The sequence below is a fragment of the Phodopus roborovskii genome, unplaced genomic scaffold, assembly GCF_943737965.1.
Source record: "Phodopus roborovskii unplaced genomic scaffold, PHOROB, whole genome shotgun sequence".
Classification (NCBI taxonomy): Eukaryota; Metazoa; Chordata; class Mammalia; order Rodentia; family Cricetidae; genus Phodopus; species Phodopus roborovskii.
The window spans coordinates 1,608,220-1,632,601 of NW_026126539.1; the positions used below are offsets into that span (position 1 = coordinate 1,608,220).

A 24,382-nucleotide genomic window follows, 5' to 3' on the forward strand; every position below is an offset into this window, starting at 1 on the left:
CCGGTCCTCCTCTGGGCGGCCGCGAACACCGGCTCAGGCTAGCCCACCCCGCCGGGCCATGGACAAGGCACCTGGACAAGGCGCAGGTGGTTGTCCGCCCACTGCGACACACGCGTCACCACGTTGGCCTCTTCTCGGTCCGGGTCGGGTGCCGGCGACCCGAGGCTTGCCGGCGGCCGCGCCATGTTCCTTCGTCCAGCGAGCGTGGTGGTTCCCCTCCCCGCCGGCGGCAGAGGGCGCTGCGCGTCCCACGGTCCCCTCCCTTCCCCGCCCTTCCCCTCCAGGGCGCCCGCACCCGGTGTACATGAAGAGTGTGCTACAATGCTACCACGCCAGCCAGGGCAACACAACACTGACTCACAACAAACAACAAAGCTAGGGCAGAATATTAAGAACTAGGAAATCTGGATGAATATACACGACCATTTTATTCTTGCTGCTTTTTCTATATTATTATTATTATTTTGTTTTTGAGAGGGTTTTTCTCTGTAGCCCTGCCTGTCCTGGAACTAGCTCTGCAGACCAGGCAGGACTCGGAGATCTAGCTTCCATATTTTATGGGGCTGGAAAGCAAACCCCGGACCTTCTACTCTGAATGCTCTACTGCTTCCTTTGAAATGGTCTGTGTAGCAGAGGTTACTGGTGTGTTTCACGGTGCCTGGCTTCCTAAATATTTTAATGCCAAAATTAATAAAGGAAAGAGAGATGAAGATATACCTATTCGTTAAGCCGAAACTTGTGGCAATAAATTTAACTTTGGCCCAAAAATAGACCTGGCCTTTCCCTTTGCACCTGGTAATTTCTAAAATAGCTTATCTGATAAAATTACCCTGGAACTTTTGAGCCACTAAGAAATTCGTCTAACAGCCCCCTGAGGTGGAGGCTCTGAGTCTCGGTATCATCTTAACTTCCAGAAGGACAAGATCTGCTAGTGTGCAACAAGAACCCTGCACACAGGTGTGGGGGCACTTTCCTGGTTGCACTGCTCCGTGCTTTCTCACACATGGTCGCTGAGGAGTCAGTGTTGCTCATGACTTCATGGGTGGCCATTTTGTTTGCTTGTTTTTAGGCAAATTACCACACCTGAAAGTTTCCTGGCAACCCCCAAACTCTACAGTTGGTGTTAGAAGTATTGGAAATCTTATTACTGTTGTTTAACGCGGCATGGGTTCTCTATATTATCATCTCTACTTAAATGTTTAAAATGTTACAGTAGAATTTTCTTAAAGCCCTGGGGTGGATCCCTAGTGTTAGTATTCAGGCATCTGTACTGGCCTGCCCTTTGGGTCCTGACAGAATATGTATGCCCTTGGCTGCAGCCATTAAGAGAGCACCACCTGTGCCTATTCACTGCACTGCGTTCCCTTTTAAAAGGGCCCTGCCTACCTCCCATCCTCCTCTGTTTCTATCCCTCTCTGACTCTCTTGTTCCTGCCCATGGAGGCCAGTCTTTCCCCTTCCCTTCCCCCTTTATAATCCCTTTCCCTAAAAAAACAAACAAAAAAACCTCTGCTTGAACCCTGTCCCCTAGCATCCTTCTCTCTCCCACTGCTTTTCTAAAATTACAACACGTAGCACTACAAAAATATAAACTATAAAAATGAAAAAGTCTAATAAACTTACCTTACAAAAATCAAATATACAATGTGTGAGAATCAGCCTTTCCTGTTTTTATAAATGACATTGGCATATCAAACTCACTTGTGAAGTCTGTGTTACTTGCTTAGATGATGTGTATACACGGGTACATATGTCAAAGCACCAAAAAGAACTGACAAACAGTTCTAAGGAAGCTATTATCCTGTATCGTTGTGAATGGACAACAGTAAAATAGTCCTCTAGAGATTAGAAGTATCTACTTATGCCTTTTTATCTACAGGACCAAGTCATCATGGTTAAGTCCCTCTTGAGTTCCAAGGACTGCTTGGCAAGTTAGAAACAAAGTTGGTGAATCACATCTCAAAAGTACTGTACTAACCATTCTCATTAGCTTCGATTTCCAGGGGAATCCCTGTTCTCTATTCCTTCCTCAAGCTGTGCCTTTTTAGTCAAATCTTGCTTCCTCTCGCTCCTCCCTTCCTTTGTGTTAGGGATCTGTCCCAGGATCCCTACCACTCAAGCACAAATCCCCAATTCTTTACTTTCAATTCACTTACATCGAAACAAAATTTCACCTTTAAAACTACTTGTAAAAATTTTAAATCATCCTCTCTGTGCAGATATGTGCCTTACAGCAGGTGGAGATCAGGGATTCCACTAGAGCTAGAGTTACAGGCAGCCATGATAGAGGTATGGGAACTAATTTCCGGCTCTCTACAAATGCACTGTGTTCTTAACTACTTCAGCTCCCAATTTTGACCCTTTCTCCCCATTAACATTTTATGAAGTGTTCTCATACTTTCCCAGTTCAAAGGATGATGTCTCATCTAGTTAGAATTCATCCTTGCTAAATATTTGATTTAAAATTCATTCTTGAGGCTAGGGAGATAGCTCAGTTGGTAGAATAGATGCTTGCACAATCATTCCCAAAGTGCTGGATTCATCCTCCAGCACCATATAAATCAGGTATGGGTACCTGGAATCTTGGCACATGAGAGGTGGGAGTTCACTTTTAAGGGACCATTTTAACTGCAGGATAAGGTTATGAACCAAAGTATAATGGATTGGTACACGTGTCCAAGAATGAGAAATGCACTATGAAGCTTGTCATTGTTGAGGAGCTAATTTAGATGGTGTAAAGGGACTACGATGTGGGACAGGTGAGTGATAATCAGAAAGCAACATCAGCAGCTCAGTAGTTTCACAGTGGGGACCGTAGCTGGACTGACTCTACCAGCAGTCTGTCCTTACAAAAATTACTTACTTACCACCAGGCATGGTAATGCACACCTTCAGTACCAACATTCCAGAGGCAGAGGTAGGCAGATCTAGGTGTGCATTTGAGACCAGCCTGCTCTACGAAGCAAGTTCCAGAACAGCAAGGGCTACACAGATAAACCCCGTCTTGAAAAATTAGGGAAAAAAAAGTCACTTACCTTCTTGTTTGTGTGTGTGTGTGTGTGTGTGTGTGTGTGTGTGTGTGTAAGACAGGAATTACCAAACACCTACCTTTTAAAATCATGGCTCCTCTTGATTAATTTATATGAGGCTATTTGAATGTATCTTGAATCAAGTACTAAGTTTTGGTTGCCATGATTAATGCTTCAGGAACCTGAATGATGACCACAGTGACAGCCGTAGTGCTCCAAGGAAGAACCTCTCTTTGTTTTCTTCTATTTAATCTTTTGCAGTGCTGGGCCAAGGCAGTGATTGGAAGTTGTTAATTTTTATTTTTTTATGTGTACTGGTGTTCATTTGAGCATATGAATGTGCACGGAGTACATACAGTAGCCAAAAGAGAGCTGATGAGATTGAACTAGAGTCTTCTGGAACAGCAGTCAGTACTCTTAACTGCTGAGCCACCTTTCTCCAGCACCCACTGCTAATTTTACAGGAGAAACACCCATAGGTCATTTTCTTCAGTTTAAGTGCATGCACTTCTTCAACCTGGGAGTCTCACTGCAGGTGGTGGGCAGAATTATGATGGACAGGGTTTACTGGAATATGCAGCTTAGGTAGTGGAGAAGAATAATTTCTGCACTTAGGAGATACCATTTGTCCTAAGGAAAGAAGTTTTTATTTTCTGATTACATTTTACAAGAAATCTATATACTTGTAATGAAGAATATAGGCAAAAGACAGATATCTGAAAAAAAGGAAGACCCATCAGAGAGGGCTGTTGCTCAACTCAAGACTGAAAGGCAAGTACCAAACTCACTTTGATACTAACCATAAAGAATTAACAACTTTTAATTCCTGTTTTCATAAGTGACAATAATCAAGTTGGTCATTTTTAACAATAATAAATATTAAAATATACTATCTTTTTGTGGCTGGAGATTTGACTTCGTGGTTAACAGCACTTGCCAATCCTCTTATAAAGGACCTGGGTTCAAGTCCCAAAACCAATGTGGCAGCTCACACCTCTCTGTTACTCCAGTCCAAAAAGATCCAGTATCTCTTTTAGCTTCCCTGGGTACCAGGCATGCTGGTATTGTACAGTGGACGCAGAACACTAATATATATAAAACAATAATCTTAAAAGTAAAATATTAAAAAATATACATTTTTTATTCTTCTGTCTCTAAAAGTTTACCCTGCAAACTCTCCCTTTCTCCTATGCTTTCATTTCCCTGACTCATTCATTTTTTTTTTAAAGGTTTATTTATTTAATATATATACAGTGTTCTGCCTGCATGTGTCCCTGCAGGCCAGTAAGAGGGCAACACATCTCATTACAGATGGTTGTGAGTCACCATGTGGTTGCTAGGAATTGAACTCAGGACCTCTGTGAGAACTTAGTGTTCTTAACCACTAAGCCATCTCTCAAGTTCCTTACTCACTAAATTTAAGACAATGTTGAGTTTCAACTACTTAGAATAACATTTGTTTGGGAACAAGTCCCTAATGCCACTCATACTTGCTTCGTAGAGGTAACAAACTCCTTACAATTCATTTTCACAATTTCTGGACTCCATTTTTTTCTTTTTTTTTTTTTTTAAATTTATTTATTTTTTATTTCATGTGCATTCATGTTTTACCTGCATGTATGTCTGTGTGAAGGTGTCAGATCTGCTGAAACTGGAGTTACCCACAGTTGTGAGCTGCCATATAGGTGCTAGGAATTGAACCTGGGTCCCCTAGTAGAGCAGCCAGTGCTCTTAACCACTGAGCCATCTCTACAGATCTTCTTTTCCTTTTCTAATGCTTCCTGTGATTCTGTTTCTTCCTCCAGATTGTTGGTGCACTGGTCCACAAGGGAGGAGGGAGCAGAAGCAAGGGACATGGTTCTGATGGCTTTGAGTATGATGGAGACAACACAACACTCTGGCAGATGACTTCAGTGAATCAGCTCAACGTTATTCCAGAGTACAGGGAATATATAGGATTGGGAGCCTGAGGACAAACCTTAATTTGCATTAAGTGACACACTTCAATCATGAAGCTTTGTATATGACAGCTAGGTCATATACTAACTAGTCTTAGTTACCATATATGCAGCAGGGGAAAGGCTTCTCGCAGGGAACTGTGTCAAGGGTCATGCTAAAAATAAATCAGGCATCCAGGCATAGAGACAACTTTAATATAATGTCAGTCTTCCTGACCCAGGAACATTCTCCAGATAAGGCAGATAGAGAGCAGGAGGTCTCTCCGGGGGTGAGGATAGGGTGTCCTGTTGCCAAGCTTTGGAGAAAGCTGCCAGCCCATGATAGACTGCAACCTCTGCCCAGCAAGGCCTTTAACAGCTACCATTCCTGTTTATTTCTTGTCTGCTACTCTCTTTTATAGTATGTAGTGGCACATGCCTGTGATCTCAGTACTTGGAAGGTCAAAGCAGAAGGACTAAGGCAAATTTGAGGCCATCCTGGGCTACATAGCAAGACACTATTTCAAAAAAAAAAAACTAAGGGCTAGGGTTATAGTTTAGGGTAGAGGGCAACTCCTTTGTCTTTTCTCATCAAAAGTTAACAAAACAAACAAACAAACAAAAAAGTTATTAATTTAGGCTGGGCAGTGTGATGACACATGCCTTTAATCCCAGCATTTGAAACATAGAGGCCAGTAGATCTCTTGTAAGTTTGAGGCCAATCATGTCTACAAAGAGAGTTCCAGGACAGCCAAGACTACACAAAGAAACTGTGCCTTGACAACAAAAACCAAACCAAACAAAAAAGTGACCACATTTAGTTCATATTTGCAATTTTGCACAGATACGGTGGACTTGATCCAATAGTAATAATACTTCTTTGGTAGCCACGAAGCTGTAAAATGAGTTCCCCAAAAAATTATGTGTTTTAAGAAACAGAAATACCTGGGGACTGGAAAGATGGCTCAGAGGTTAAGAGCACTGATTACACTTCCAGAGGTCCTGAGTTCAATTCCCAGGAACCACGTGGTGGCTCACAACCATCTATAATGAGATCTGGTCCATCTTCCAGGATGCAGGCAAATATGCAAGCAGAACACTGTATACATAAATAAATAAATCTTAAAAAAAAAAAAAGAAAAAGTAACAGAAATACCATCCTTGATTTGGCATAAGTAATTATGAGAATATTTCCATGAATATAGTTAAGGCCCTATGGTGGTGGCACACAGGGAAACCTTGTATTGAAAACAAACAAACAAGACAAAAACCAAATCAAAAGGAAGAAAAAAGGGCTTAGTTAAGATTAAGAAATAATTTTCCACTGGGTGGTGGTGGTGGTGGTAGTGCATGCCTTTAATCCCAGCACTTGGGAGACAGAGCCAGGCAGATCTCTGTGAGTTCAAGGCCAGCCTGGTCTACAGAGCTAGTTCCAGGACTACAGAGTTAGTTCCAGGACTGGCTCTATAGCTACAGAGAAACCCTGTCTCAGAAAAAACAAAGAGAAAAGAAAAAAGATCTCTTACAGAGTGACTTAATTTGTCAAAGGCACAAAAATCTCTCTTTAAAGCAGTAGCTTTAAGATTTATGGTGTTAGCTAATTGAAATTTTATTTAATCGTATGTTTACATTCTCTTCTCACAGTAATTAAAAAACTACAGTAAGAATGACATTTAGCTTTTATTTTTACAACTAAGCCATAAACACACAAACCACAAACTTGATCCCCTCATTAGTTGTCTATGTGCCATGACACACTTGTGACAAAATCATACCAGAAACCTAGGACAAGAGTTAACAAGAAACCAAAATATTTTCTCCAAAAGGGAGGGACAGGGAAATCAATAAATTAAAAACCATAGCTTTCATTTATAAAAAAATAGTTTGAATAATCTTCTTATAAATCTTTCATGCTTACAAAAGCAAAAATTACATTTAAAATAGCTATTTTTAACAGATTCATTTGTACAATGTGGTTATGGTCAGAAAAACAACTCAATGTTTTAATAGTCTACATTTTCTTTGCATCAGAGTCCACATAAATTTCTACAGATTTACAACTGAAAGTGAGAATTAATGTAAGGTCAAACTAGTTAGTTAGTACCTGGATATTAAGGTTTGTCCCACTTGATACATTGTACCAAACTATTAAACAACTCAGAAGCAGGTACTAACAACAATACTTGGCAGCATGGTAACCACCCATTCATTCCATTACAGCTCAAAATATGCTTTGGTCAGTAAATTAAAAGAAATCAAGTAATACAACCAAAAGAGTTGTTTCCTGGCCTTAAGTAAACGTTAAATACATTGACAAGGCAAGGAAATATATGATCAAACTACAAATAAATTTCTATTGTTCAACTATTTGACATTTTAAATTAAAATTAAACAATGTTTTATACTCCTACACACTGATTATCATAGCTTTATCAATAAAACTAAACTACAATTACCTTCTAGAATTTCCAGCAATGTTGGCATTAGTTGTTCCTTTTGCACTTCCATGAAGATGGTCCTTCATCCTGTAACTTTTTAAATTTTGGACCAAGAAAGAACCACCAACCAAATCCAATGAAAACGCAGATAATGGACTCCACATAATAACCATCCAGAGCTGTCACGCATGAGCCGCCAAGTTTTTTGCAAAGCTATAAAAAAATTGTTACAAATATTCTATAACTTTTTCTGTTTTTCTTGTTTATTTTATAGAGGCAGGGTCTAAGACAGTCTAGGCTAGCTTCTAACTATATAGCCAGGGGTAACAAGGACTTCTGAATCTCTCCCTTACAACTCAAGTGCTAGGATTGCAAGCATATATCACTGAGCTTGTTTTATGGAGGCAAGCATTACAGCAACTGAGCTATATCTTGGACCCATATTCTGTGATTTCTTTATGGAAGTATTCATAATTGATGTTTCTACTTTGTAACTAAGAAGATTAATAAAGTACATTTTTGAGAAAGGATTTCAATATTTCACTTATTTCAAATGGTAAGTTATATTGATGTCTTTATTTTTTGTTTCTTTGGTTTTAGATAAGGTTGGACTTATGTGAAAAACGACCGGCCTCAAATTCACAATTCTCCCGCCTCAGGCTCCCAAATTATATGCATATGCCATGCTGTCTGGCTTATGTTCATGAAGTTTATTTCTTCAATCTACTAGTAAGATTGAAACAACTTTGAGCAGTTACTGCAAACCATAGTGATTTTCAAAATGGAAGTTTCAAATTTGAAAACGTGAAGAAATTTCCAGAAAAATTAATTTGGTTTGTTGAGACAAATAGGGTCTCATTATGTAGCCCTGCCTGGTCTGGAATATCCTATTTAAATCAGGCTGGCCTGAGTTCATGGAGACTTGCCTGCCTCCGCCTCATCATGCCTGGCTCATGAGTAATAATATTTATTACTTTGAAGTAATTTACCAATAAAACCCTCACCATTTAGCTTTAGCTACAGTTGCTGTGTATGAAGAGCCCGTGGAGCCCCTTTCTTAGCACTCTAAAAGTTAGCTATTATTTTTACATTTCTAAGCAGTTCAGCAGCCCTCAATATGGGAGAGACTGCTCTCTTTGGCTGAGAAGCAAGCACCTTTAATTAAGCTAGTCTTTTTTTTTTTTTTTTTTAAGGATTTTATTTATTTATTATGAATACAGTGTTCTGCCCCATATATCCCTACAGGCCAGAAGAGGGCACCAGATCTCATTACAAATGCTCATGAGCCACCATGTGGTTGCTGGAAATTGAACTTAGGATCTTCGGAAGAACAGCCAGTGTTCTTAACCATTTGAGCCATCTCTCCAGGTAATTAAGCTAGTCTTAAGGATACAAATTTGTAATTATTCTTAATTATGATAGAGCTAAAATCGATACATTTCCATACTAGAAACTATGGGTATATATGATTTTTAGACATAGTGATCATATCTCAAATCTTGCTCATTGTTTTCAGAAACTAAGACACACTTACTTCGATTGCATCAGGTGTTCGACAATTCTGGTTTGATGCTCCTACACATTCCTTCACTGTGAGGGGATCCACGAGCCAAAGCGCTACTGTAGAAGGCCAGTTTCCTCCCAGGTTAGACACAGTATTCAAAAGGGTCATGTATGTTCCTCCAATAAGAGGATCACTGACCTTGGCATTGAAAGCCATTATTGACACGTACATGCTGTACAGTGTGACCTGTGAGAAGAAGGAACACTGGAATGGTAGAAGGAGGTTTTTTTTTTGTTTTTGTTTTTGTTTTTGTTTTTGTTTTTTTTTTTGCTTGTTTTTTTGTGTGGAGGGTATTCAGGATTGAGCATAGGGCACAAGCAGGAAGCATAAACTATGGAACCCTGTTTTCTGACTTCTATGGTCAGACTTATAAAACTATGCCTTATATTAAATTAGGAGTATCAAAATCATAAGACTTAAAATTAATTTTTCATAATTTTTAATGAATTCAATTCAACAAAAATTTATGGAGTACATACTTTATGGAAGCCATACTTTAAGAACATGGTATAAAGATTCATTTAAAAGTGATACTATTCCCTTGAATATATTATATACTGGAGAAAAAGGAAATAAAGAATTTAAACACTAGAAGTGCACACACTGTGTTTAGGACAAAAACAAAAGACTCATTTTGAAGCTGGGCACTGGTAACACACGCCTTTAATCCCAGTACTCAAAGGGAGGCTGAGGCAGGTGGACCTCAGTAGAGACCAACCAGCTGTATAAGAGCTAGTTCCAGGAAAGCCTCCAAAACCAGAGACATCCTGTCTCCAAAAAAAAAAAAAAAAACAAACAAACAACAAAAAAAAAACAAAAAAAAAACATATACAGTTAAAGGGACTAAAGGGAAAATGACAGGGAAGGTGGCATTAAAGGACACATAAAGCAAAGTCCCTATGTGTACTGTACCTAAATATATCATATATGCATATATTCACTTATACATCTATAAGTTTACTGAAGTAAACAACAAAACATGGATATGTATTATACTCCAAAAATAGTGATAAGTGATATTGAAGAATACCATCTCACAATTTATAAGACAAACTAGAGAGAGAAAAAAAACCCTTAGGAGATAAAACAGAAACAGGAATGGAGACACACATCTTTAATACAAGCATTTGAGAGGTAGAGGCAGGTAGAGACACATATCTTTAATCCCAGCACTTGGGAGGCAGAGGCAGGAGGATTTCAAATTTAAGTCTAGTATGGGACAAACACTGTCTCAAACATAACCGGAAAGGAGCAAAAATTAATTAATTCTTCATTAGAAAGGTAGAAATTATTTCCAAAACAATATTCTTCTGAGCAGTGCTTCATGAAGTGTTTATAAAAAAAAAAAAAAAATAGGATTCCAAAGTGAATACTGGGCGGGGTGGGGGAGGCAGCTCAGTGGTGAAGCAAAGTTACATTAGACTGAAGACATTAAATCCATGAAACTGAGGAGTTGGCTTTCATGGTAAGTTTTCTGATATCCTTAATACATGAACTGTGTTAATGGCAAATATTTTGGCTTGACTGACTCAGTTACATCAGCACTCAGGGCAGCTGCTATCATGCAATACCAGCTCATTTAACACTCAGCCATTTACTTGAGTCGCTTATATTTAGAATCAAAACCCTCATTCTGAAACAGCAACTTAAGTGAGGTTAAAGCACAGCAGGAATCACTTCCTTCAGGGATTGCAAGCAAATAAAACACAGAAAGAGAAGGTACTTTATCAGACAGCTGCCAAAAATCTCAAAATAAATTTTTTTAATACAAAATTTAAGTCAAAGACTACCTAAATCCAGTATCTGTCTCTCTACTTTAAGACAACATAAATTAAAGTATCCAAATCTGAGCCAGGTGTAGTTGATTATACCTATTATGCCAGCATGTGGAAGACTGAGATGAGGCAGGAAAATCAATGGGAATTCCAGTTTCAGACCAAAGTGAGCTACACAATAAGTTTAAACCTAGGCTTGATTCTATGGGCAGACCCTATCTCAAAACAAAACACAACACAAACACCTTCCCCTACATCTAAGAATAGACAAAGGTGTACTTAGTAAGAGTAAACTTGGTCAGCATTGTAATAAATTCTGAAACACAATAAATTCTCGATAAAGGAACAATTTAAAGAAAAATGAATGGATAAATAAACTCCTTTTGCATGACTAACTAACTAACAACTAACTAATTAACTAACACTAAGTTGAAGGACATTAGACTAAGGTTCATCACCAAATTACTTTATTGTTAACCTTGAACTTCATTAAAGTAGCTGTGACATTTTTCTTCAGGGACTGCAAGATGGCTCAGTACATAAGAGAAAACCTCCTCTACAACTATGGGGACTTGAGTTCACATGCTCATCCATAAATGAGTGAGTGCCTGCAACTCCAGCTTCTGGAGCAGAAACAGGCAGATCACCAGCCACCTAGTCAAAATGGCAAGTTTCCAGTTCAGTGAGAAACCCTGTTTCAAGACAATACAGAGAACGATAGAGGAAGATATTTAACATCCTGCTCTGGCCTTTACATGTGTGCCCAAGAGCCCACATACTTACATAATCAGGTGCATATAACACACACACACACACACACACACACACACAAAAAAAAAAAAAATCACTTCATTCAACAGTTTATTTCTTTGCTTACCTGATGTAATGCATAACTCAGGAGCACTATAATATAGTAATATATGGGGAATCCTCCTTGATGCTCTACTTTAGGAGTCCACCAAACAAGTAGGGCATATTCTAATCCAAGCAGCAATCTACAAAAGATAGAAACATGAGTTGACATCTATTGTATATGAAAAAATAATCTGTATTAAAAATGGCTGAACCAAGGCATGGTGGCACATGTCTTTAATCTCGGACTCAGGAGTCAGAGGCAAATGGATCTCTGAGTTTGAGGTCAGTCTGGTCTACATATTAAGTTCCAGAACATCCAGGGCTACATAGTGAGATGGTGCTTCAAAACAACAATAAAAAAAAGAAAAGAAAAGAAATTGCCCACCCCTTAAACAACAATAGGACATGCTAGAAGGCTAAAAGAAAAAGTAGATCTAAATGATGTTAAAGTTGCATCATTCCTCCCTCCCTGGTCTCACCCATACACTCTACCCTGTGGTGCACAATACTAAACACAACCTTGTTATTTATCAGGTTCTGTCATTACCTGTAGGGCATGGCTTTGTAAAATATGTTTAGTGGCTGGGGACCTGCAGTGTACTTGCTGATAATCAGTGGCAGTATTATCTGCAGAGGGACCATTGGAACAGCAAGTAAGGCTAGGTGTTCTTTAGGCACTCCCTCTTCTACCAGTTTCAAGCCTGTCACGGCATCTGCTGCTGAAAAGCCAATCTGCAACATACAACAGAAATAGATCAGCTTCTGACACATGAGATGCCCATGTCAAAATACATGCAAGTCCTATAAAACCTTCAGTTTCATCAGTGACCCCGGTCAGTCACAAATACAGAGTTGTCAAGTTATAGAAGGAGTATTTTGTACTGTGGTTTACTAATATTATGTAGGAAAACAAATGAAAATGCAATATTGGTAGAACTGTATATAGATTTAATTACAACTAATTTCCATATTGAAAGAGTTCAATCCAGGCCTTTAATCCCAGCCTGTATGAAGCACCAGCAGCAGGCAAACTGCTGTGAGTTCTAAGCCATCCTAGTCTATATAATGAGTTTCAGGACAGTCTGGGCTACATAGTGAGACTCTGTAATCAAAAAAGCCAGTGGCTGAGGTTGTACACCTTTAGGCCCAGCATGCATGAGGCAGAGGCAGGCAGTTCTCTAGGAATTTGAGCCAACCTGGTCCACATAGAGAGTTCCAGGACAGACAGGGTAATGTAGAGAGACCCGTCTCTCTCTATAAAAAACAAACAAACAAACAAACAAAAAGCAAAAACAAAAAACAAACACGATCAATCTATTGTAAGTTTAAAATTCTACTTACTGCTTTGTGTACCATAAATTTAAAAGAAAAGTTTCTGGTTAACTATAAATAAGTTTAATTCAAATGAATAAGTGCCACATATTTTTGACAATTTTTCACAAATTAAAATAAAAATTTCCAAGCACAGATAACATTTCAAAATCAATTCTAAGGAAATAGTATACTGGAAAGGTTGAATAAAATACAGAAAAAGAGCCTGGGATGGTGGTACATGCCTTGAGTCCCAGCACTTAGGAAGCGGTCAGGTGGATCTCTGAGTTCAATCCTGATCTACAGAGCCAGTTCAAGGACAACCAGGGCTACAGAGAGAAACCCTGTCTTGGAAAAAAAAAAAAAAAGGGGGGGGGGTTGGTGGAAAAAGAAAAAGCATAATTAACTAGATTGATTCTTAATAACATCAATAAAGAGTAAGGATGATAAAAGCAGCAGGCAAAGTTTGAAATAAGACAGCTACATAGTCTCAGGGATCTCCTTATGAGTCAAGAGTTTAGTTACAAAAGGAAAAATTGTAACTGCAAAGTCTCAGCAAAATAATCAAAAATTTACAAAACAAGGGATAATAGCATGATATGGATCCCTATATTCTCCGAAGACTCTGAAACATAACTTGTGTGATTCCTACCAACCTATGTATTACCTGAATCTAACATCATGAACAAAGGGTCATTTGATCTTTTGGGGGGGATATTTATTTTTTGTTTGTTTTTTTTTTTTTTTTAAACAGAGTCTCTCTTGTAGCATAGACTGACTTGAAACTCACTGTGTAACCCTCCTGCCTCAATCTTCTGAATGCAGAGATCAGACATGTGAGCCACCATGCCTGTGGTGCACAGACATACATGCAGGCAAAACACCAATACACACAAAAGAAAAAAGCACAATAGAAAGGTCAAAGATTAATTATAATTAGTGCATAATTTTCATTTGCATTATATTTACTCTGCAGGACTGAGATATGAAAGTAACTAAACATTTACTCTTAATAGATTTATGGTAGGAATACTTGTAATACACACATCTAAGCAACAATATGTCCAGTGTGTGTGACATACACATGCACACACACACATATACTTTTTCCAATTTAAAGTTATAAATAACTCTGGATAGTCAGATAGCCAATAACAACATGAAAGATGTTCTACTTCCTTAACCATCTAGTAAATACAAATTATAAACATGACAAGGTGCCACCACATACTCAATAGAATTGCAAAACTTAAGTTTATGTTTTCAAGGATGTGAAACAATCAGCTCACATTGTAGGAAGTAAGGAAGTTGAAGCTGGGGACAGAAAGGGAAAACTAAACAGGCATGGAAAGGGAAAGAATCCCCTCACCCAAGAGTCTATTGAAGTTGCTGATAGTTGAGAGTCCAGCATAGCTAGGCACAGTGGTGCCAGCCTTTAAGCCAGGGGAGGCAGAGAAAGTTGAGTATCTGAGTTTGGTCTACACAGGGAGTTCTAGCTCAGTCAGAACTACATAATGGGATCCTACCAGAAAAACAAAACAAAAACTGAAAACCAAAACATTTAGCACAAGAACTGATCCAGGAGCCTCCCTGAGGACTGGATCTCAGTCTCAGACAGTGCCATTCAAACTGCCAAGGGAGAGGGGCAAAGTTGGCTATCTCACTGTAAAGTCTATGAACCCAACAGTAACTAGACTGGAAAGATATCTGCAATGGCCCAGTGGTGGCACTTTTATTTAGTAGGTAATAAAGAGCTATCTAATCGGACTTGAGGCTCACTTAACAGTGGGAAATACACGCCTGGTACTGTAAACCTAGGTAACTATCTGTGAATGGAGAGATCATAGAGCTGAGACCTAAGAGGAAAACCTATTACCGTCATTTTCCTAAATCAATATAATGTCTAACTATACTCTGAATGTGGCTCCTTAAACCCATAGGTAAATGTAGTTCCCACCCCTCATCAAGTAAGTTTCTCTTGGCAACACATAGAAACTAAGAGAGAGGTCCACAACTAGTCAAAAGTGCAGAGAACAACAGAATGTGGGACTGATACATCTTACTTAGAAGTAAGTCTCAGGAAAAATTGAGGAAGAGGAGATGTTCTGTTATTCAAAAATAACAGAACATCTGCTCTGAAAGAGCCTCTTAGGTATGACAGGGAAGCTGTCAAATATATAGTTGCCTAGGGGCTGGAGAGATGACTCAGTGGTTAAGAGCACTGACGGCTCTTCCAGAGGACCATGTTTCAAATCCCAGCACCCACATGACAGCTCACAACTGTGTGTAATTCCAGTTCCAGGAGACCCAACAGCCATGGCAAAAAAAACCAATGCATTTTATTTATTTATTTATAAAAATAAATAAATTTAAAAAACGAGGAAAAATATAGCTGCCTAAATAAGACCAGCATAATAACAACACAAATTAACATGCTGACATAAACAAGGGAAATTCCACAAGGTCCCACTCCTAGACGAAGAGCTACAGGTAGTCAGTGGCTGCTGAAAGAGGGAGAATTAGACTCCTCCCAGTACAACTTCCCACATAGGTTGTCCAATCCTAAGAGGTCAGCCCTGGACACTTGTACATAAAAGTAAAGCTTTTAAATGGACTCAGTGGATTATATGCACACATGTGTATATGTATATACATGTTACAATAACAAAGAAGATATCACGAAGCCAGGAGGTGATGGCTCACACCTTCAATCTCAGCACTCAGGAGGCAGACCCAGATTGATTTCTGTGAGTATGAGGCCAGCTTGGCCTACTACAGAGTGAGATACAGGACAGCCAGGACTACTTAACACAGTGAAACCTTGTCCTGAAAAGAAGTAGGAAGGAAGAAGATGATGATGAAGAATCATGAATTTGGAACGTGGGAGGCTTTAAAGAAGGAGGTGGTGTGGGAGTGAGGCAAATGCAGTGCTCACTTTTGAAGTTCTCAAAAGAAAATAGTAACTAAGAGGGGTAAAAAGAATTGCTATGCAATTAACATTTGCTGTGAAGACTCCCTACACAGAGAAAATATCCTTTTTATGTAATGATTTTGAAGTAAGAATGTCAAGATACAATGAACCATGCATAGCAACTAATCTATAATACCTTGCAGGACAGTCCCACTCCTTTCCCAGATACTTGCTGGGACTCTCACAAGACTACTGACTTTTCTTTACTGTAAGAACATCTTAATCCCCCTGCAAAGCCTAAGTTGTTACCTTATAAGCTTTACTCCCATCCAATGCACCTCAGGTATCAACCTATTTATGTTCCTCTACAACTCTTTCAGATGCAGCTTCAGAACAAAATCATATATGGCTTTCAGGGACTCTCTTGAGAAGCCTATGCCCCCATTCGAGCACACACTCTCATTTCCCTAAGCGCCTCCAATTTTTTAACTGTTTTCTACTCACTTACCCTGAACACACACACAAAAAAAATTATCATATTCACCTGAGCAGACAGGTCTCTGAAAAGAAACTCCCCAGGCTGCTATAGGTAGAAGCAGAGAAAGGTCTCTCTGTCCCTACCTCACAGAGCCACTATTAGAAAAAAACAAAAACAAAAACAAAAACAAAAAACAAACAAACAAACAAAAAAACTGCCTAGAGGTATATACTATATAATTTCTATGACTTCTATAATCTGGTGATTTAAGTCAATATTTACCTATCACTAATAAGCAAAATGTTCACACACACACACAAAAAAAACCACCTACATGAAGATTAACAGAAGTACTATCACAATAAACCTCAACCACCTAAACAACTCTTGAAAAATAAATATTGGCATATTAATATATGAAATTTAGGGTAATGAGGTAAACAAACTACCACTATAAATCGTAGCATATATTAGATGTGATGCACACTATAATTCTAACACTTGGGAGATGGAAGAAGGGAGCTTACACATTCAGCATTGAGCTTGGAAGAAGGCTAAGCTGTTAAGAGCCCTGGCTTCTCTTCCAGAGGACCTGGGTTCAGTTCCCAGAACCCACATGGCAGCTCACAGCCATCTGTAACTTCAGTTCCAGGGGATCCAACATCCTCTTCTGGCCTCCACAGGCACTGCATACATATGTACAGGTATACATTCAAGCAAAACACCCATATACATAAAATAAAAATAAATAAATCTTTTAAAAACTATTCAACATAATTGTCAGCTACATACTAAGTTTAAAGTCAGCCACTGGACTATATGGTATTGTCTCATTAAAAAAACCCATATATACTATGATTATTAATGTAGCTATTAAATATAATTAAAAATACAGGGACATGTCTAGAATAAGGCAAAAAGAATTATAAAATTATACACAATATGATTCAATTCTACTTTTAAACTATTGTGTAAACATATATATGAAGTATGTATATATACAGATACATGCACAATGCACACATATAACAGAGAAAAGGAGCTCAAAAAAATAAACCAGTACCTCAAAGGCAGAGGTAGGAAGATCTCTGTGAGTTCAAGGTCAGCCTAGCCTACATATTGAGTTCTAGGCAAGCAAGGGCTGTAGACTGAGACCCTATCTTAAAAGCAATGGAAAACAAAGGAACTTGCCAAAAAAAAAAAAATGTTCAGTTCTAAATGATGTGACTGAATATAATGTTATAGTCCCTGAACGTTTCTTCTAACTACTTCTCCATCATTAAGGTACTTCTCCATTATTAACTCATTAAAGTAACTCATTATTAAAATGAAAGCAATGAAGCTACAGGATTTACACTAGACAGCTGTAGAGTGCTCATGAAGATGGATTAAAAAAAATACTGTAAAAGTCTAGACTCCGGGAATAATGTACAGCCTACTATTGTAAAATATACTTCCTTGACTGATGCCACATTGATCTTCCTGCCTTAACTTCCCCTGTACTGGGACCACAGGCATTACTCACAACATGTGGCTAAGCAAAGACTTGGAGGAGGGGGTTATCAAAGACAGGGTTTATTTGTGTGGCCTTGGCTGTCCTGGAACTGGCTCTGTAGACCAGGCTGCCTTTGAACTCAAAAGACCTGCCTACTTCTGCCTCAGGAGTCCTGGGATTAAAGGCAAGGGCCGCCACCACCTGACTAAGCAAAAACATCTTAATGAAGAATGTAAATTACCAGTAATCCCATTTGTTTCATGATAGATTCCCTTTCAGTATTTAAAAGAAAACAATTCAAAAGATTTTTAAATGGATTTTTAAATACTCATATACTTCCTTATCTTTGTAAGCCATATTCTCAGTGAATTACTTTACTACCACAATATGAAGGGCATGTTCCTTACAACAGTAGAAAGCTACTGTCACTTCAAGGTGTTCGTTCACATTCCAACCATTACTACTGCTAACAATATTTTCACATGGACATAACTTCAAGATTCCTAGACATACAGCTTACTTAGAAGTGATATTTGATATCATCACTTAAAAAATATTGCTTTTCATTGTTAAATCCTATGATACTGGAAGGGGACTTATGAAAAGACATTGAAAATTCCATGATAATGATAAATTTGTTTAAAAATCTTACCTTTGAAGTTAGAATCAGAAGGCAAAATGACAGAACTGCTGGCATTTTTATAATTGCAAATAGCAGCTTGTAAGTATCTGTGATCCCTTGAGTTTCTTCTTTTACTATTGACACTTCTTTGTTTTCTTTTTTCAGCAGGGCTACTAATGTCGTTGTTATTAAGAATACAGTTCCCCAGAAAAAAAGAAAGTCTGAAATTAAGAATGTTTTAGTCTGGAATTAATTTTTGAAATATAACTTCATTGGTACTAAATAAAATACAACTTTCTTTAACAAAAAAAAAATAAACTTTATGCTATAAACTTTGAGGCATAGCAGATAAATGAAATAGTTCTGACTTTTTAAACATGTAGACACAAGATTGACCAATACTTACATTGGGGGGGATGGGTTACAGATGTAATTAAATTTCTTTTAGGTAAAAGAAATTATTTTCACATCACATAAGGTTCATTAGTTATACTTCTATACCCAAGTATCTCCTATGCTAAACAGTGGCAATTTAGACAATAAAGAATGAGTGATTGAACCAGGCACAGTGGTGCACACCTGTACTCGCAGCACTCCGGAGGCTGAGACGAGTGTTTGAGGCTAGCTTGGGCTACAAAGTTAATTCAAGGGCAGCCAGAGATACACAGAAAGACTGTCTCAAAAAAGAAAAGTAGGCAAGTGTGCTGGAGCACCCCTGTAATTCTAGCACTTGGGACACAGAGCCAGAAGGATCAACAGTTAAGGTCATCCTTCATTAGACAGTGAGTTCAAAGCCAACCCTGGGTAATGTAGCCTTGTTTTTAAATAAAAAACTAGAAACAATCCATCCCAAACTAACCACATGATTATTTGCTTCAAAATCTCCCACCCCGAGTGAGTGTGAGTACGTGTGGGCATGCATGAGTGCATGCGTGTGTGATGTGTGTCAGAGTGCAGATTCATGTAGAAGTCACAGAACAACCCTGGCAGGGGGTGGGGGAAGTGGGGGGGATGGGGGTGGGGGTGGGGGTCTGTTTCCACTGTGGGTTCTATGGATTGAACTCAGATGGTCAGGCTTGCACACACAGTACCCACTGAGCTCTCTTTGCCAGCCATATTTTACATTTTTTTATTTCTAAACTTTTGACCATATTTAATCTCTTTAAGATTAACCTCTTTGCAGTATCTTAGATGATACATGTAGTCATGGTATACTATCTGTACCATTTCATGGAAAGAGTTTTAACAAATGTTTATTTAGGTTAGAGAGAATGACCTACAAGAATCTTCATAAAGCACAGACCAGAAGGATCATCGAAAATAGAGCACATAGCACATGAAATAAATGTACAAAGCATCTTTATACAAGCTCTCTCTGTAATATACATTGTATGATAAAATGCCAAATGCTGTCTCAGCTTACTAAGAAGCTGGCTTTGGAGTTGCCCCTTGATTCAGACCCAAACACATTTGTCTCCAAGCATTCCCAGTACTCACACCTAGTGGCCTGTAAGTCTAGCTCCAATGTGCCTCTGTCCTCCATGGATACTTAATACTCATGTGTATATACTCACCCACTCCCATGTACACAAGTAAAAATAATAAAACTGAATCGTAAAATGAGACAAATGATGATGTATTTAGAGAGTTTCACTTAGAGAAGATCTTAAGGTTTCCCTTGAGGCTTTTCCTAACTTCCTACCAATTATAGACAAAATATTAGATTAAAAGCCACGGAACATCTAAGCTCCAAGTATATGTCTCTAATTAGTTGCTTGACAGCAGTAGTTTCCTTATTATAAAAATGAAGAAACAAATGCATCATTTTGTTTTCCGTTCTTGTGGATTTCTTATCCCTTGCTGCTTAAAGTGTCTCTCTTTGCTTGTGGAGGTTCTTGGAAAACAAAGTGTGTAAGAAAAGAAAAAGCCTACTTCTGAGTTTGGGACTGTCCTGAAGCTATGAAAAAGCCAGTCAGGAGAGCCAAGGTTTTGTTTCCTCAAGATTTTATCTCATCCCATCATATCTGTTCTCAATGTGCTCTCTAAATTGTTGCTTCTAAATGTCTAAACTGTTCTTTTCTGGTATATTCCTCCTGAAGTACCTGTAATTAATCACAGAATTAAAAAAAAAAATTAAAGGTTTCTTTAAAGAGTATTAATGTTTTGCATGTAAACACACTTTGTGTTTCTGGTGTCCATGGAGGCCAGAAGAGGGTGCTGGATTCCCTGAACTAGAGTTACAGAGGGTCATAAGTTACCACATGAATGCTGAGAACCAAACTCAGGAACCCTGCAAGAACAAGAGCTCTTAACCAGAACCATCTCTCAAGCCCTTGGCTGTTTTGTTTAAGTTATGGACTCTAAAATGCAGATTTTCTAGTCAGTGTGTTTATCTCTTTATCTAGGCAATGGTATTTCCTTCATATGATTCCATGTTTTTTTGTTGTTTTGGTTTTTTGAGATAGGGTTTCTCTGTGTAACAGTGCTGGCTGTCCTCATAACTCACTGAGATCTGGCTGCCTCTGCCTCCCAAGTGCTGGGATTAAAGGTGTGTACCACCACCACCGGGCTGACTCCAAATGTTCTTTAAATTCTTTAAAACCATTAGCTAGTTAAACTGTCCATGGTGGTGCATAATTTAAGTACATGGATCCTGAGAAAGATGGAAGTTTGATACCAGTCTAGACTCCTTTCGAAAACTAAGGACTAGACAAAGGTCAATAGCCCTAGCACTGGGGGAGAGGGCTAGAAAAGGAAAAACTCCCACTGGTTAATGGGATAGGGACTTAGAGCAGTAGTAAAGTTTGCCTTTTATGCAGGAGTACTGGGTTCATTTCCCAGCACCAGGGATACACACAAACAGAAACAGAATCCACAGACTATAGTTGCACTATTACCAAGTTCTAGAAACCTCAAAACTAGTTAATGTAATATGTGTAAGCATTAAAATTTAAAACTCTTTAACTCAAAATGTCAAAATCAAAAGTCCACTACAGACAGAAAAGCTAAATGTTAAAGTAAGCTATTTTAGAATCTTTTAGAGAACAAAGTTCACATTCCAGTTATTCAAACAGCTATTCAAAAAACAACATCAGCCTAAATAAAGAACCAACCATGAATATGCCAACTGCTGTCTCTACCACAGTCAATGGCTGGCTATTCTGGGTTGTTCCAATATTCATCTCTACTGGTCCTAGCTGGCAAGCACTCTTTGATTTTCAGGAGGCCCTTATAATCCTGTCACTTAGCCAACTTAAGAATGCTTGAATGAACTACTCTTGCCCTTCAGCAGCTTGCTAGATGAGTACTACTTGTGAAACAAAGGTGGGAAAAGACCAGAAAACAAGAAACTAAAAATCTCAATCCACCAAAACACAAAAGAAAAAATGTGACCCATGTTTAAAATGTGAATTTTTAAAAATGTGCATTTGAACATCAAGCAAATGCCCAAGGGTCTTTAACTCAGAATTTTGTTATTTTATCAGTTGTTTTCTCCATTCACTGAAGAGTACTGATCAATATGACTGTGCTAATGTCATGGGCTGGCTTTAGTGATACTTGAAAGAAGCACATTTTAACAAAACAGGAAACATACTTAAGTCATCTACCATATAGATTCCTGGTAATTTTTTTTTTTTTTTTTTTAAAGCAGATGTAGAGGGACACATGCTTGTAAGATCAGCATTCAGGAGACTGAAGCTGACTGAGCTTGAGGTTGGCTAGGCAGACTCTTAGAGAAAAATCCAGTAAACCAGTAAACGAAATTCAGAAATAATTTTTGAATCCAGAAGGTCAAATGTCACATGAATCTAGAAGGGGGTTAAAATATGTGTGTGAACTATTTGAAGGAAGAGAACTAGGAGGGAGGAGGAGAGAAGGGTGTGTCATTAAAGAGAGTATGAACAAAGTACATGTATACATGTATGAAAATCTCATCATGAGAGCCAATGATGTGTTAATTTTAAAGAGAAATGAAGGAAAATACCTTGTTTATCTTTAAAAAATTAAATGCATCCAAAAGAGAGATTGAAAGTTTCGTCAAAAGCATTCATAAGAGTAAAATAAACTTAACAGTATAACATTAAATACACTACCTGAAAGAGTAACGATCCCCCTGGGTTGAGGCTGAAACCGCAAATATTTGTTACAAAAATCAGCAGATTCAAGAGCCAAAAACAAAACATTGCCCAAAAAATAGCCTGCTGTTTGGCCCACAGAATTGCATGTGGAAGCATAGCCCACGTTTTCCCGGGATAACATAGTTAACGCCCAACCGTCCACAGCGATGTCCTGTGTGGCAGCCAGGAATTCAAACAAGAAGAATGCCACTGTGAGAGCAACCACATCGGGTGTTCTGCCATCAGTATTTCCGAGCAAATGGTCCACTTGAGTGGATAAATAGATCATGAAGATTCCTAGTATGTACTGAGTAGGGACAAGCCAGGACTTGCGACGACCAAAGTTCTTAAAGTAGACAGCATCAACCAAGGGCGCCCAGAGCAACTTAAGACTGAAAGGCCAGAAGACGAAACTGAAGAAAGCCTGGTCTGTATAGCTAACATTTTTGCTCTGCAAAATCAGGGGGATGCTCCCTGCCAGGCCCAAGGGAATGCCTTGAAGCACGTAAAGAAAGAACAATAACAAAATGCTACTTAGTTCGGCTCTGTAGCTCCGCGGAGCTTTTGGGAAGTCACTGGGGCCGACATCCCCAAGAAGGGCTTCTCGGTCCCCCTCCCCGCCCACCAAGTCCGAGTGACTGTCATCCCAGGCGCCGGGCGGCAGCGGGCCACTCTTCATATCCAGAGCGTGGCTGAACATGCCTGGCCGCCGCTGCCGACTGCTGTCCTTGTGGGAGATGGTCGGTGACATAGCAGAGACAACGCAGAGCCCGGTCTGTGGTAGCCTGAGGCTGGCGTTTTGGATCAGTCTAGTCCCAGGTCCGAGGCAACCACTCTCGACCAGGGTCTCGGTGACTCACCGCCAGGAGGGCGGACGCGGGGAGACAAGCTGCTGTTTTGCAGCACGGAGCCAGATCCCCGGCCGGTGGCCCAGGCAAAACCTGGGTCGCTGCCCGGAGAAGCGACTTCAGGGAGCTTACAGAAGCCCCCCCGGTAGTCACGGCGGGATCGTGGCTGGCGGAGCGGGCCGTGGCGCTGCGATGGTGGCTGGCTCGCGAGTGCTGCGGGACCCGAACACCCGCCTGCTTCCCCGCTGCCTGGAGGGCTCTGCTGTCACTGCAGCCGGCAGTCTCCCTGCCGACACCAGAGACACAGGATGACTTCCTGCCTCGCGCTTAGGGAAGTGGTGCGTTTCCCAAATAAGTCCCCTGCCCGCCTCCAGACCACGTCAACCAATCAGGACAAGCTCCATTGGCGGCGTTGGCAAACAACGTTTGCCAGGAACCATGAATTCCCTCGATTCTGACTCCGAGGGAGGAATATGCCTGAGTACCGTGCGTCCAGGACGAAGAGACGCAAATGCCTGGGTTCCGTCTGCGCATGCGCTCGCATGGAACTCGTGGGCCTAGGCCATTGGGCCTTCATCGCCACGTGAGCACCGCCCTTTTTTGTTTGTTTGGTTTTTGTCTTTGTTTTGCTTTTTTTAAGCACTAGCCCATTCCTTGGTAATATGTTGTGCAGGATCAGAGACTCCAGTGACTGTAGGAGAGTTTGTCTTTGTACTTGTTTAATTCACCACATAACTTCCCGCTGGCAATTGCGTAACGCTTCCGCTTTGTGGGCCCGCCAAAATGGTTACCAAACTTTAGTATCAGCACGCAGGTCGATTTGTGCCGGACTAAATGGGAATGCCTAACACACAGAAGAAATCAGGCAGTTTCCCCAATGTGATGGTATAGGTATAGGGAGCCGCTAGATACAGGGTGAATAAGATAAACTTCAATCTGCTGCTTCTTATTTTTATGCCACTGGAAACTTCTCAAAGCCACCACCATTCTTGGTGTTCGCGG

At 39.5% G+C, this 24,382-nt stretch overlaps 1 protein-coding gene across 1 annotated transcript; it reads right to left on the reverse strand.

Annotated features, from left to right (window-relative positions):
• Positions 1–6,626: 6,626 nt before the first annotated feature.
• Positions 6,627–23,588, reverse strand: Slc33a1 (solute carrier family 33 member 1). Its single transcript, XM_051198671.1, has 6 exons — positions 22,509–23,588; positions 18,445–18,635; positions 12,145–12,329; positions 11,620–11,737; positions 8,938–9,153; positions 6,627–7,616 (listed from the first exon to the last, which is right to left on the reverse strand). The coding sequence occupies exons 1-6, from the start codon at positions 23,281–23,283 to the stop codon at positions 7,449–7,451; spliced, it is 1,653 nt and encodes a 550-aa protein (XP_051054628.1). The 5' UTR covers positions 23,284–23,588; the 3' UTR covers positions 6,627–7,448.
• Between the last annotated feature and the right edge of the window lie 794 nt (positions 23,589–24,382).